Here is a 14,200-nt window from a genome sequence, read left to right as displayed (position 1 = left end):
TGCGTTGCTGTACACGAATAAAATCAATCGAACAGGAGTTTAAGGAGAAAATTAGAAAGTCCGATCATTTTCAATTTTACTAGGATATAAAATTTAAATCATAACTAAAGCTTAAAAAGAATAATGTTCTTGAATTTTAAATATTTAAACTAAAAAAATACTCTATGACACTAGCTAAAAGTTACAATTGTGTATGGCGCTTTCTGTTACGAGATGTTATTAAAAAATAACTTTTATATTATTAATTATTATTAATATAAAAAGAGAAAATGCTTAATTTTTAGGGTAGAGATGAGATTTTAAAAATGTTGTAAATACCAATAGGAAGTGAAATTATCATTAAGTTCGACTCCACTCGAGATATGATATATGACCCCACTCTATCTCCCCATTCCTCGACTTTTAACTACCAAAATTTAGTAGAATCCATTCTTATTATATACAAGTTATAATGCCAAATTTCGCTTCTTAATCTCTATCATATCCTGCGATATTAANGTAAATTTATGTTACGAAATATATTTTAGGATTTAAACAATATTTATTTTTTAATTTTCACTAAAATTTCACATGTAATAATTCCTTCAATTATAAATATGACCTTGGATTTTCTCTTTTGATAAGTCTTTGAAGTGTTCAGTCCATCGATCGCTGTTTTCTGCTCGGTTAATCTTTACTAGTTATTAAAATTTAATCTTGTACTGTTGTACGAAACCTCGCGAGCAAATTTCCAAGTTTCCACTTTAAGAATTATTGAATATGTAACGTAATATTTAATTAAAATTGTATCAAACTCAATATCAAAGCGACAACGTCACAGTAGAGAGTCCAATATTAGGCTTCGAAACTTAAACATTAAAACTTCATCAAACAGAAAAATAATGATGTTAATTCAATATATCGTACAGTCTCGATATAACGAACTTATTAAACGTTTATTATATCGAGATTTTGCTATATACAATACATAAATAACAGAAAAGATCAACAAAATTATTCACTACATCGGATGTCACTATATCGAGAATTTACCTTATGTAAAAAATCAGCTTGATGCTTATATCTAAAAATTCTGTTTTATGTTTTCTGTATTATACACAGTATTTTGTATCAATTAAAAATATATAAATATTATCCCCAATAAATAAATTTTTATTAAAATGTAAAATAAATAAATTTAGAATATTACCAACGATTTTGATGTTTTGACTTTTATAAAATTCCAAGAGGGATTTTATTAATGTTGCACGTGGTATTTGCATGAACAATTACTGTAATATACCATTTTAGCTTTATACAAGAAGGAATATTTAATGCAAATAATTAATTTTGTGTAATATTCTATGTTATAAATGTGCAAGAGAGGAAGAAAATAGAATTAAAAAAGTCTTAAGTATATTCTTTATTGTTGCCACAAATAATTCAAGCACAGAGCGTGTACTCTATGTCTTTTTTTGTTAAACATTGAAAATAGATACGTAACACCTATATTATGTTAAATAATATAAATAAATAAATATATAATATATATATATATAATGTANTAGGAAGTGAAATTATCATTAAGTTCGACTCCACTCGAGATATGATATATGACCCCACTCTATCTCCCCATTCCTCGACTTTTAACTACCAAAATTTAGTAGAATCCATTCTTATTATATACAAGTTATAATGCCAAATTTCGCTTCTTAATCTCTATCATATCCTGCGATATTAAGCGAAATAGTCTCCAAAACACAAACTAATTTTTTTTTGTCTTTTTGGGTTTCACGGAGTTTCAAAAGATGAAAATTTGTAAAAAAAAAAAAAAAAAAATTCGAAGGGCCAAATTTAACACGATTACAATACTTTCTCGTGTCTTTCGATTAAAATATTCAATTATAGATTTTAATTCAAAATAAAAATGAATATATTATTATTATTTGTTTAAAACTAAATTTTTTAAAAAATATTCTTATAATTTTACCCCTATTTTTATTATTTTATCCTTGAAATTGTAAATTTCTATCATAGTAAATTGTCATTTTGGAAATGCCAAATCACAATCCATGTTATAAAATGAAAAATAGGCGAGACATTTCGTGATATAAATGTCAAAAATATAAAATTCACTATTTTCAGTCTTGAATGAATTTTGCATTACAGAAAATCGACGTGGTTGGTTTCGAAAAGTATTTCTCTATTTTTAGACACGGAGAATATATTTCCCTCTATTTTAAGTTTGTATATATTATGCTTGTATGGTATAATACTGCGTTATAAACGGGAACGTATGCTATATTATCCGTTATCAGAATGCTTCTACCAATGGATTGCACGGATAAGTGAAGTTAGGGACATGGTAGTTCTTCAACATGAATTCGAACGATAATAAATTTATGGTTGAGACGATTTGAAGTGAAGAATTCCTAGCAAAGAATTACTGTTTGTAAAAGAGAAAAGACAATAAAATAATATTTTTCATGATCATGTTAGGGTAATTTGGTTACATTGCAATGAATATTTTTTAAATGTGACAAACTAGCAAATTCTAACAAAACTGAAAATGAGATGTTAAGATTTTTTACAACGCAAAGTGATACTTCGCAACTCAAATTCAATTCATTCCTTGAGCGCCAGAAACTTCGAGTTCCAAAACAAATTTTTCATAAGGAATAAAGTAAATTAATCCCGTTTTCACATCCACAAAATGCTAATTTTAACTGTAAAAAGTCATAATTTAAACTAAAATAACACAAGTAAATGTCCTACTTAATGCAATAAAATCCAGTAGATGAACTCTGCACATATATTAAAAAATAAAATATTGAAAAAAATTAAAAAATTGTGTTTANAATTTTAAGTTTTGTATAATGGATTCTTTCAAATAATATCTTAAAATAAAAAATTCTAAGTTAATTCTTTTTTAATTCAATAAATAATCACATATGTAAACCGTACAGTACATTAAATACAGCTACATTTGCATTAATTTATAACATTTTCCGCCATTTAAATTGGCAGTAAATCGAGACTGGCGCTAAACCGAAGTATCTCAATCAATAAAAATTATATATAGTGAGAATAAATTGAAGTTTGAAAATTACGTGATTGGATGCTAACAATGTTATTTATAGTACAAATTCGTAATTTACTAATGTACTTTCGTACGACTGTAAAAATGTTAAAATTTAGTTCAATATCGAGACTCTTCTCGGTATAGTGAACTCTTACTCATTCACTACATCGAAAGTTCGTTATGTACAGTACATTAAGAATAGCAAGGATCAACAGAATTGTTCGCTATATTAAAGATGGTCACTGTATCTGATTAATGCTGTTGCTGATTATTTCCTAGAAACAAAAAAGGAATAAATTTCAACAATTACTTTTAATAATTAAATTAGTTTCAATTTTCTACAAAGTTTTAAAAGCAATATGAAGTTGTTCTTTAAGTTCTGTTGTTTAAATTTAATTCAATTAAGTAAAATTGGATTGCGATTCAATGAAGTCGATTGAACACATTCAGTAAAATATTTACAAAGTCGAAACTATTTCTTCAGACTTAAGTAATGCTTTTTAAATTAAATTATATTAGAAAATTAATTAATCCTCTTGACGATTAAATGATAATAAAATGTATTAAATCATTTCTTATTAGAGAAATGATTATTATGTTTACCTAATTATGATTAGCAAGATGTATAATGATGCCATTTACGAATGTCAATTTATGATTTTGTTTAAAATTTATTTTTATTACAGTAAATTGTACTTATTATTTTGTATCTCGTTGGTAAAAGTTCCTTTTGAGAGTCATACTTAAGACACAGAAACATGAGGCGCCAGCCTGAGGCCTGAAGATATAGGGGTCCCCAATAAAGTTAATGATAAAACTAGTCATGCAAAGATACATCAATACATAGAGCCCGAGTGCAACAAGAAATTAGACTCTAGAGATTTCAAATAAAAATATTTTTTTTTTAGATTCTGATATCTATAAAGGGGCCACAAGTAGAGTTCTTCGTGTCTCGAATCACGAGGAGTGTAAGTTTATTTGTATATAGAAACATGACATGTAGACAATCGGTCCAGGGGTGCCTCCCTGGAGGACTTTCCGTAATAAACTGGCCCTACAAACATGAAGAAAACCCGGAAAAATCCATGTGGTCAGTCCGTTTTCGAGGCTCAAACCCACGATCAGTTTCAGTGGTGTTATCCACTCGACTACTAGAGTGTAGGTACTTTCGAGTTTCTGATTCCCCAGTAAAGTGGAATTAATTTGAAATATTGCCAAATTTAAACGACTATTTTTTAATAGAACACAATTCTTATACAGTTTTTTTAATACTTGACAGAAATTGTGATAATCCAACTCACTAGTGTCCAAATTAAGAAATTTCCTATTCCAACTCACGTGTCAAAGAGCTTAAAATTGATTTATAGATTAACATAGAACAAACGACTTTAAGCATTAATGAGAATTTAACCTCTTAACTAAGTAAGTGCAGCCAAGTAAATTGAATATTCATCTGACACTTGGTTAAAGATTGTTTTCGTTTCTGTTGTTGATAGAATCCAATCGATCTGAAGAGCAGCTAAATATAACTTAAGATACGAAAAAAATATAGCAAGAAGATTAATTTGACCGTTTAAAATACATTAATTTACAATTATATTTTATTGATTTAATAATTAGATCTTTTTATTTAATTGTAGTTAAATTTACACGTAAGTTAATCATTTTTCGCAAACATTTTCTGTCGAATTTTATTTACCGTTAATAATTTATATAAAATTAAAATTTGATGCTTTTATATTTTAATTTATTAATTTAATTTTTAAAAAGTTAATAGCATTATAAAGCTAATTAAAATTAATTTATCGCATAGATATTTGATATTAAATACCAAATTTTTAAACTGATGAGGATGAAGGAAGAGGATGAAGATGACGAGAATGAGGATGCAGAAAAGGATAATGATAATTATGTTGGAAAATATTTTAAAATAAAACTTTAAACTCAAATTATTATTACATAAAAGTAATTCTCCACTCTTACAATTTATCAAACATATTAGCATTTTCCTGTGACGATCTGTCAAATCAATCAAAAATATTAGCATAAAACTTATTCTTTTAAGTAAAAAATAAATCATCTTACACTAATTTGAATTTAGAAGACTTTAGAATTCATTCAGCGCATTAATTAGTAAAATTTCACTATTATTTTCAGCTGGAGAGAAATTTTGGATGAAAAAAATATATAACTGTATAAAATGCGAAAATTATTAAATTTAAATATAAAAACATTTTTATATTTGCCTTTAATATAATCATATAAATCATTAACTTGATTATAATAAAATTATTAATAAATACATTTTATAGAAATAAATCCAGGAAGAAATTTACATTTATTGCCAATATTTAAGCAAAGGATTGCAGAAAATAGTGTAAACTTTGAAAGAAATAGTCCACGTTTTTCAAAATGTTGGAAACACTTCGTAAATTGAATTATTAAGCCAACATTTCAAAAATGAATGGCAGAATTACATTATTACCGGCGGATCTATCAGAAAAGAAAGCACACTTTGTGAGAGTAAGATGCATGCTTCGTTGTTACAGGAATCGGTTCAGTAATTATGACACAGATTTTAAAATTAGTATATCATGAAAAGTGAGAAGAAACATTTCGTAATTTAAGAAACGTATTTCGAAATTAGAGTAAAAGTTTCTAGCGATTTCAAGGATTACAGCTGAAAAACACAAGTTGGATAAAACCGAGTGGATAGAGCCACTAAACACTTGTAAACACTTAGTCGTGAGTTCGCACCTCGCTAAGCTGCTGGCTAAGTGAACATTTCTGACACCTAAATAGGAGTAGTTTCTCATAGGGGAGACAGATCATAAAGAGCTAAATGGCTAAGTTTTCTAATTCATAGTAACAAACTTTCAAGACAAGAAAGGAGCTCACCGTTACTGCCAAGACAGGTTATAGTGATGTGTATATTGTTCTAAATCTGTACTTTTTCACTCTCGTTTCTTTTTGTATACCTTTCCGTATGTCTATTGAAGGAAGAACTTATTCTCTATGTTTATTAAATACCTATAGACAGTAGTTTTAATGACAGTAAAATTCTATGCAGTTTCCAGTGCTTTAACACTATTTTCAGGAATTTGTAATAAAATTTTAATTTAATCAATCGATTTTCTTCGATTTCCTACCGTAATTAAACCCACTATCAGATAAGGAGTGAGGTGATTGTCTTTCAAAGTTTGGGTGCAGGAGTCTATATGTCGCAGAACGAAGCTCAGTTTTTATCATTGAAGAAAACGTGCATTGTTTTTTATATATACACTTCAATTTGCTTTCTACACAGAAATTCAAAATAAGATTACATTTTGCATACGCTTATGAGGTACTTCATAAAAGCATACACCATTATTTTTCCGGCTGATATATATAACAGATGGAAGTATGGCGATCGGTCGAAGAATGAATCTCCAACCAAGATTTTTACAATTTTGAAGGACCCTGAAACGTCGAGAAATGCAAAAAATTCGGGGATAATTTTTTTATGTATAAATGTTAGTGTGTGGGGAGCACGATTTTGTTCATGCTCTTTGAAGCTTAATAACTCCTATGCTTTTCGTCGGAAATTTCTGAAATTTTGAAGGGAGGTTTGTGTATTAGGGAGATTGATGCTATTAAATTTTGGTGATTAAAGGTCGAGGATTAGGGAGATAATGGGGGTCGTATATATCTCCAGTAGTGTCGGATTTAATGACGATTTTACTCATTATTAGCATTTACAGTTTTTTATAAAACCCATCCCTATCCTCATAATGAAGATTTTTTGCCATTTTATAATAGTTAAAATTATAAAAAGCTTTTAAAATAAAATATGATAACAGATGACACCATTAAAATTTTAAATGTTGCCGGGAAAGTTGAGCAACTCGTTGCTGGTTTATTCTAAAAATGCTTTCCGTTTTTATTTAAAAGAAACTTCAAAGTGCTTAAACGTTTCAAAATATTGAAATCTGTTCATTAATATTCACAATCATCGGCCATTTTCGTTTTGTTTTACAATCGCGTGCCATTAATTCGTAACAATTAGCATATTAGTTGAATTGTTTCCTCTAATCACCAAATATGTGCGTCTTATTACACAAAGCGTGCTCTTTCCTGATGAACATTCCTGTAATATCGCAATCGTGCCATCCATTTTTAAAATAATGGCTTAATATTTTTGAAATTTAGGAAATGTTTCCAACATTTTGGAAAACGTGGACTATTTCTCTCAAAGTTTAGATGAATTTCTATCAGCGGCCTATCAGAGGTCGCGTGTAAAGGTGCTCAAGTCTCACCAACAGGCTTGACACGTGGCATTTTCCGGGGTTTTTTCACCCAAATAGGAACCAATTATCCCATAGAAAGTCCTCTTGTAATGCACTGGATTCCGGGTCCTCCAGATGGTTGGCTGATACCATAACCATCTCGCACTTCCAACATCCAACCGTGTAATCTATTTATAGCGTGGCACATGTTGCCAACATTAGAAAATAAAATTAAGCTGCATTGTTGCCGACATGTTTGTTTCATTATCAGACCAATTCTTAAATTNAATTATATTTTGTTAAAAATATATTAAATATGTTATTATTTGATGTTTCATAAAAATATAAACCAATAAATTTATTAAATTAGGGAAAATTTTTTCATTCTGAAGGAGAAATACAGACAAATTTAAAAATATAAGAACACGTATTGTATTTTATGCCTAGGGTAGGGTCTAGTTAGTGAAAAACCTTTCATCCTTTCCTATCTTCTTACAATCTTCCATTGTGGACCATTTTTCAGTCTTTTTCTATCCTATGCCTCTTCTTTAATCTCATCTGACTCTCAACTTACTGCTTTCTATTTTCTGTTTATAACGTATACTTTATTTTACCTGTTTTTCTCCTTCAGATAAGAAATAATATATTCAAAGTCAATAAAATATCAATTATTGGATAACAATCTACGATTGAATCTTACAAAATTTAAAATTGCTATTTTTCAAAATAGTGGTTTAGGGGTGTCCCAATTTCGGTTGTTTCACAACATATTTAGGTGTGAACGTTAAAAGCAATGACAATTTTAATACTCATGTCAGGGTTTGTAGAGTTAATGCTGAGATAAAGTTGGATAAAGTTGTTCAAATGTGTAAGTCCGCATAATTGTGTTATTTCAGGAATCAGCTAAAATTATTTAACGCAGTTGTAGATTTTTCTCTTCTCTATTCCTCCGAAGTGTAGGGTTTCAGGAGGAGATTTTGGATATAGTATTACCTACTTTTGTTAAGAGATTGTATGGGCTCCCAAGATGTACTCTTGGATATTTAGTGTGTATGGAGTGTTCATTGGTTCCCATTGTCTTGCATAATCTTGATGGGTTTTTAAAACATTAAGCTTAAGAGAAGATCGTCTGAGCAAGATTTGTTTGTTTTGAAACGGTTAGAATTGCCCTTGATGAAGTATCTATCTGTTTGTGAAATATACGAGGAATGGGATTGATTTTGAATTTTTTTAAATTCAAATGAAGTTTATTTATTAAAGCTAAATAATTATGATAATTATATTTTTAAGCTGAATAATAGCATATTATCAAGCATCTATTGTTGGTGGTATAAAAATTTGAATAAATCTTTTTTCGACTGTTTTATTTATAACAGTAATCTTTCCTGTAATGTTATGGCAGTATTAACGCAAGTTAGATGTAATTCATTAAGTTTTTTAATGTAATTACAAAAGGAACATTTGCATATGTGGTACAGATTCATCATTGGATTCATATCACGTGATTGAAGTTTATGCCTTTTTGTCAAAACTACGTGAGGAGATTTTAATAATTTTAGGAAAGTAATGTCTGGTACTGATTCGTTTTTCAAGGTATTTATTTTTATTAAAACAGTTAAATTGTTTATCTCATGATGTTGGCTTTATGATAATTTCGCTTTTTTGTGTTTCTTTTTTAAATTCATAGTGAAAGCTATTAGTAATTTCATGTTAATTGAGCCCTGGGGGCAGTGGTTTGTGCGTTATTTAACCACCGGTTAGCTTTGGTTATTTGGAAGACTATCCGATTTGTGAATAAGAGATTAATCTGATTAATTTTTCATTTTATAGGTAAAATATAGCATAGTTTTCTGGTTATTTATTTATTTGTTTGTTTATTTTTTTATAGCTCTCCAAACTTTAGGTTTCTAATACAATTTCTTTTTTGATTTACGATTGTAATTTAGTTATAACTTATATATACTGGTTATTTATTTATTTGTTTGTTTATTTTTTGATAGCTCTCCAAACTTTAGGTTTCTAATACAATTTCTTTTTTGATTTACGATTGTAATTTAGTTATAACTTATATATATTTGTTTTATATTAACGGATATGTTATATGATCTTGTATGATTTTTTTTGTATATTTTTCCTCGCATCATGGTTGTACCAGTGTGCTTAAATACATAAAAATATATCAATTATTTGGATAAATATACGAAGTTCATAGGTCAGTCAAATGAAAAGTGAAAACAGTAGAAATTCATCGCGGAATAAAGGTTCAGTATGGGAGTGTCTCTTCATCAAATGTCAAGTGGCTTTTAAAGTTTGAAAATGGCATGACTTCTGTAGCTTATGCTTCGTGAACAAACCAGGCTCACCGAGTTGTGATGCCAGCTGAATTTAAACGTATTGTACAGGAAAATGGTCGTGTTACAGTAGAAGTGGTAGTTAAATTATTGAATATCAGTAATCGTTCAGCCCACCGTATCATCCATGTTGAACTTAATTTGGTACTTCTGCAACAAGACAATACTGGACCACATATTGCTCATTCTACAGTTGCAACTATCGATGAATTGTACGTAGAGTGAGTTCCATATCCTCTATACTTACCAGACTCACTTGTTTAAATCGTTTAAAGAGGCAGTGAGTGGCAAAGTTTTTACTTCAAATAAAGATGTGCAAAAGGCGATGCACGAGTGGCTGTAAGTAACCAAGAAAATTCTATTTCAGAAGAATCCATGGACTTTGTAACCGATTAAGAATATACATTGCAAGAAATGGAGACTAGTGAAGACTAGTATAGTTGTATGAGTTTATAATAAATACATTGGAATTTTATTTAGAAATTAATTTTTTCATTTGACTGCCTTTTATACAAATTCATTTATCTAAAATACATACTAACTTACTGTTTTTAATTCTTTTTTCATTTTTCTAGTAATATCGATACTTTTTCTGTGAAATCTTCTAATTGCAAATACTCTTCCACGATAAACTCCAATTTGAGTATATATTGTCGAATAGCGAAAATCTGCATCGGGATTTGAACTAAGAGAGATTTGGCTCGTTCTAATTAAAGGATGAAAGTTCTATGAAATATAATAATAAAATAGTTAATTATTTCTGTATTTAATACACTAAAATGCGTTATATTAGAAATTAAACTTTGATTAATGAATAGCTCAATTGGAAACCTTAAGTAAGAAGAAAAAAATAAATAAAACTATGTATACGGGATGGCTCAAAAATTAGTTAACTGCATTTTTATACAGATTTATTACAAGCGTTTTATAAAAGCGTGTTAAACAGGATGAATCTTTTTTTCTGTATTTGAATTAAAGCATTTGTATAAGACAGGAATTGTCTTACAATGGTTATCTTACTTTTGGGCCATTTTGTGTGTATATAGATCAAATATTTACTCTATTTGCTTTTCCTGATACAGCAGTCGGTGTATATTCATTAATTTGTATATCTTTATAGTCAATCTTCCAAATTAGACTATCCAATTCTTGTTCGTAGGACCAATATCTATAATAAATAAACAACACACTATAAAATATAATCATCATAGACTTTATATACTTTATATATAAAACTATACTATATGTTGTAACATATAGAAGTATATATTTTGAATAATTATCTGAATATAATTGGTAAAAGTTAAGAATTTTTATAAGTTTTATAATTTAGATTATTTACTTTAAACTAATAGTTTATAAAAAAAATATATTACCTGTATATTAAAAGGGAGAAAATTAGGAAGCCAATAGCTAAGCCTCCAGTGATCCCAAAGGCAAATTTCCATACTATCAAGAAAAGCAATTACTTGTAATTAATTGTAAAGTGACCTGAGTCTAATTATCGAAATACGTAATTATATCACAATTCACTTGTAATTAATGCTTGAAATTTCCCAGTGGTAAATATATGTACATAGATTAATTCATTAATTTAATAAATTGAGACAATTTAAACATTAAACTCTGCATAAAATACTAATTATCATAGTTTTTTAATTTTTATTATACATTTAAAGCTTTTTTGAAAACAATTTTAAATAAAATATGAAAAATAAAACTTATTTATATAAAAATATGCATTTTTCGATTAATTTAGATTAAATTAATTTATTTTTTCATTATTATGAAATAGTTAAATGTACAGTACCTTATATGTTATATAAAATAAAATAAAATTATATTATATGGATGTAATGATAATTAATAGTGCATTTAAATTAAATTTCATTAGCATATTTAAAAAAATCTAAATGATAATATAACCTGTAAATTTGGTAAATTGAAAAGGGAGGGAAGATGCAGATGAGATAACAAGTGGGGCAAGATGACTTGTTCTTCTACAGCATTATTATTATCGTGATTGTGATGGAAGTCTATAACGATTCCATTACCAAAAAATATTCTTCAAATTAAATATTTATAATTGTCAATTTACTCGACTTTATATCCTTCTTATTCCTCTTATAAGTGAAAAAATCCTATATTCATATTGTAATCTACTCTAAAATGAAATTAACTGTGCAAAAATAAAACTTTCTGAAACAGAAGACATTTAAAAAATAATCATATTGATAATTTTTAAAATATTTTATATACAGTATATATATTTTTAACTTAATAAAAGTAAAATGTATTTATCCATTTACCTTGTTCTAAGGTAAATGGATATACTTCGTGTATAAATGCATAGGCCTATGTATGTATACAGAGCATGAATTATATTGTTATTAAATAAATTGCTCTGTGATCAGTTATAACACGATTCATATCACCAATAATCAAGGTAATTGTAATTTATTTTTCTTTCATCAATAAGAGAAACGGTGCATTTCTCTCTGTAAAGGTTCTAACTTATAGATTAAAAATTATAGAAAAAAATTAAAATTCTTCCGAACTTACTTCCTATTCAAAGGATGATGCAGGATTCTCTCAAATCTTATATACTAAATAATACAGCAAGCCCTCGCTTTAACAACTTAATTGATTCCTGGTAAAAAAAGTCATCCGTCGTAAAGCGAGAACTGTATTTCCTGTGAGCTCAATTGAGATTAATGTAGGTATTTTAATTACATTATATTATACAGAATTAATAAAAATATGATAATGTACTTAAATACGGACTTAAAGCAAGAAAAATAGTCGTAAAAGTGGGGTTTAATGCATGTATACAGTATGTAATAAATCTTTAAATTAAATTTAATAAATTTATTTTCCAAATTCGTTAAATATAAATTAGTTAAATATATTATTTAGATTTAGTAGAATAAATTTAAATTAATTTACACTTTTTTTTTCAAGGCCTCTTCCCGCTCTGAGAGCACCAAGAGGCCTGATTAATTTACACTACATCATATGTTAAATCGATTTTAAATTATAATAATTCTATAATTAGAAAGTTTAGTAATAGGGAGTTACTATTTAATATAAAAATATCGAATTTATAATTAACCTAATTAAAATAATTAAATTTAACAAATATATTTAATGTTAATTAATACATCGATTGTCATTAGTAGATCGCGAGATACATGTTGAAACTTATATAAGACTTCTTACTATTTTCATCTTATATTTAAACAGGATTATTGACTAACGAAGAAACAGAAAAATATTAATTACACACTCGAAGTTTCTATTTGAAGTATTCATAATTAATTTTTAGAACTATTAAAAATTAATTTTTATATAAATATAAAATTACATACGAAGATAAATGCATTAAATCAACATGTCGAATAACAAAATCATTCATGATAATAACAATTTATATGGAAAAAATATAGATTTTTTTTTCAATGTTTTATTTCTTTACATTGTAAATTTATGTTAAGAAATATATTTTAGGATTTAAACAATATTTATTTTTTAATTTTCACTAACATTTCACATGTAATAATTCCTTCAATTATAAATATGACCTTGGATTTTCTCTTTTGATAAGTCTTTGAAGTGTTCAGTCCATCGATCGCTGTTTTCTGCTCGGTTAATCTTTACTAGTTATTAAAATTTAATCTTGTACTGTTGTACGAAACCTCGCGAGCAAATTTCCAAGTTTCCACTTTAAGAATTATTGAATATGTAACGTAATATTTAATTAAAATTGTATCAAACTCAATATCAAAGCGACAACGTCACAGTAGAGAGTCCAATATTAGGCTTCGAAACTTAAACATTAAAACTTCATCAAACAGAAAAATAATGATGTTAATTCAATATATCGTACAGTCTCGATATAACGAACTTATTAAACGTTTATTATATCGAGATTTTGCTATATACAATACATAAATAACAGAAAAGATCAACAAAATTATTCACTACATCGGATGTCACTATATCGAGAATTTACCTTATGTAAAAAATCAGCTTGATGCTTATATCTAAAAATTCTGTTTTATGTTTTCTGTATTATACACAGTATTTTGTATCAATTAAAAATATATAAATATTATCCCCAATAAATAAATTTTTATTAAAATGTAAAATAAATAAATTTAGAATATGACCAACGATTTTAATGTTTTGACTTTTATAAAATTCCAAGAGGGATTTTATTAATGTTGCACGTGGTATTTGCATGAACAATTACTGTAATATACCATTTTAGCTTTATACAAGAAGGAATATTTAATGCAAATAATTAATTTTGTGTAATATTCTATGTTATAAATGTGCAAGAGAGGAAGAAAATAGAATTAAAAAAGTCTTAAGTATATTCTTTATTGTTGCCACAAATAATTCAAGCACAGAGCGTGTACTCTATGTCTTTTTTTGTTAAACATTGAAAATAGATACGTAACACCTATATTATGTTAAATAATATAAATAAATAAATATATAATATATATATATATAATGTA

The 14,200-nt window shown here is 27.3% G+C and overlaps 1 protein-coding gene across 1 annotated transcript in view; it reads right to left on the bottom strand.

The window, feature by feature from the left end:
* Positions 1–14,200, bottom strand: part of LOC111619487 (guanylate cyclase 32E-like) — a 157,460-nt gene that overhangs the window by 649 nt on the left and 142,611 nt on the right. The window contains exons 8-10 of the mRNA XM_023361216.1: positions 11,054–11,126; positions 10,737–10,845; positions 10,224–10,403 (exon numbers count right to left, since the gene is read on the bottom strand). Of these exons, the coding sequence (XP_023216984.1) occupies positions 10,224–10,403; positions 10,737–10,845; positions 11,054–11,126 (362 nt within the window). The remainder of the gene's footprint in view (positions 1–10,223; positions 10,404–10,736; positions 10,846–11,053; positions 11,127–14,200) is intronic.

This window comes from Centruroides sculpturatus, unplaced genomic scaffold (genome assembly GCF_000671375.1).
Source record: "Centruroides sculpturatus isolate CEXI.00-Female unplaced genomic scaffold, Cexi_2.0 scaffold185, whole genome shotgun sequence".
NCBI classification, from domain to species: Eukaryota; Metazoa; Arthropoda; class Arachnida; order Scorpiones; family Buthidae; genus Centruroides; species Centruroides sculpturatus.
The sequence above is the reverse complement of the archived record's forward strand: the minus strand, read 5'-3'. Positions and strand labels throughout refer to the sequence as shown.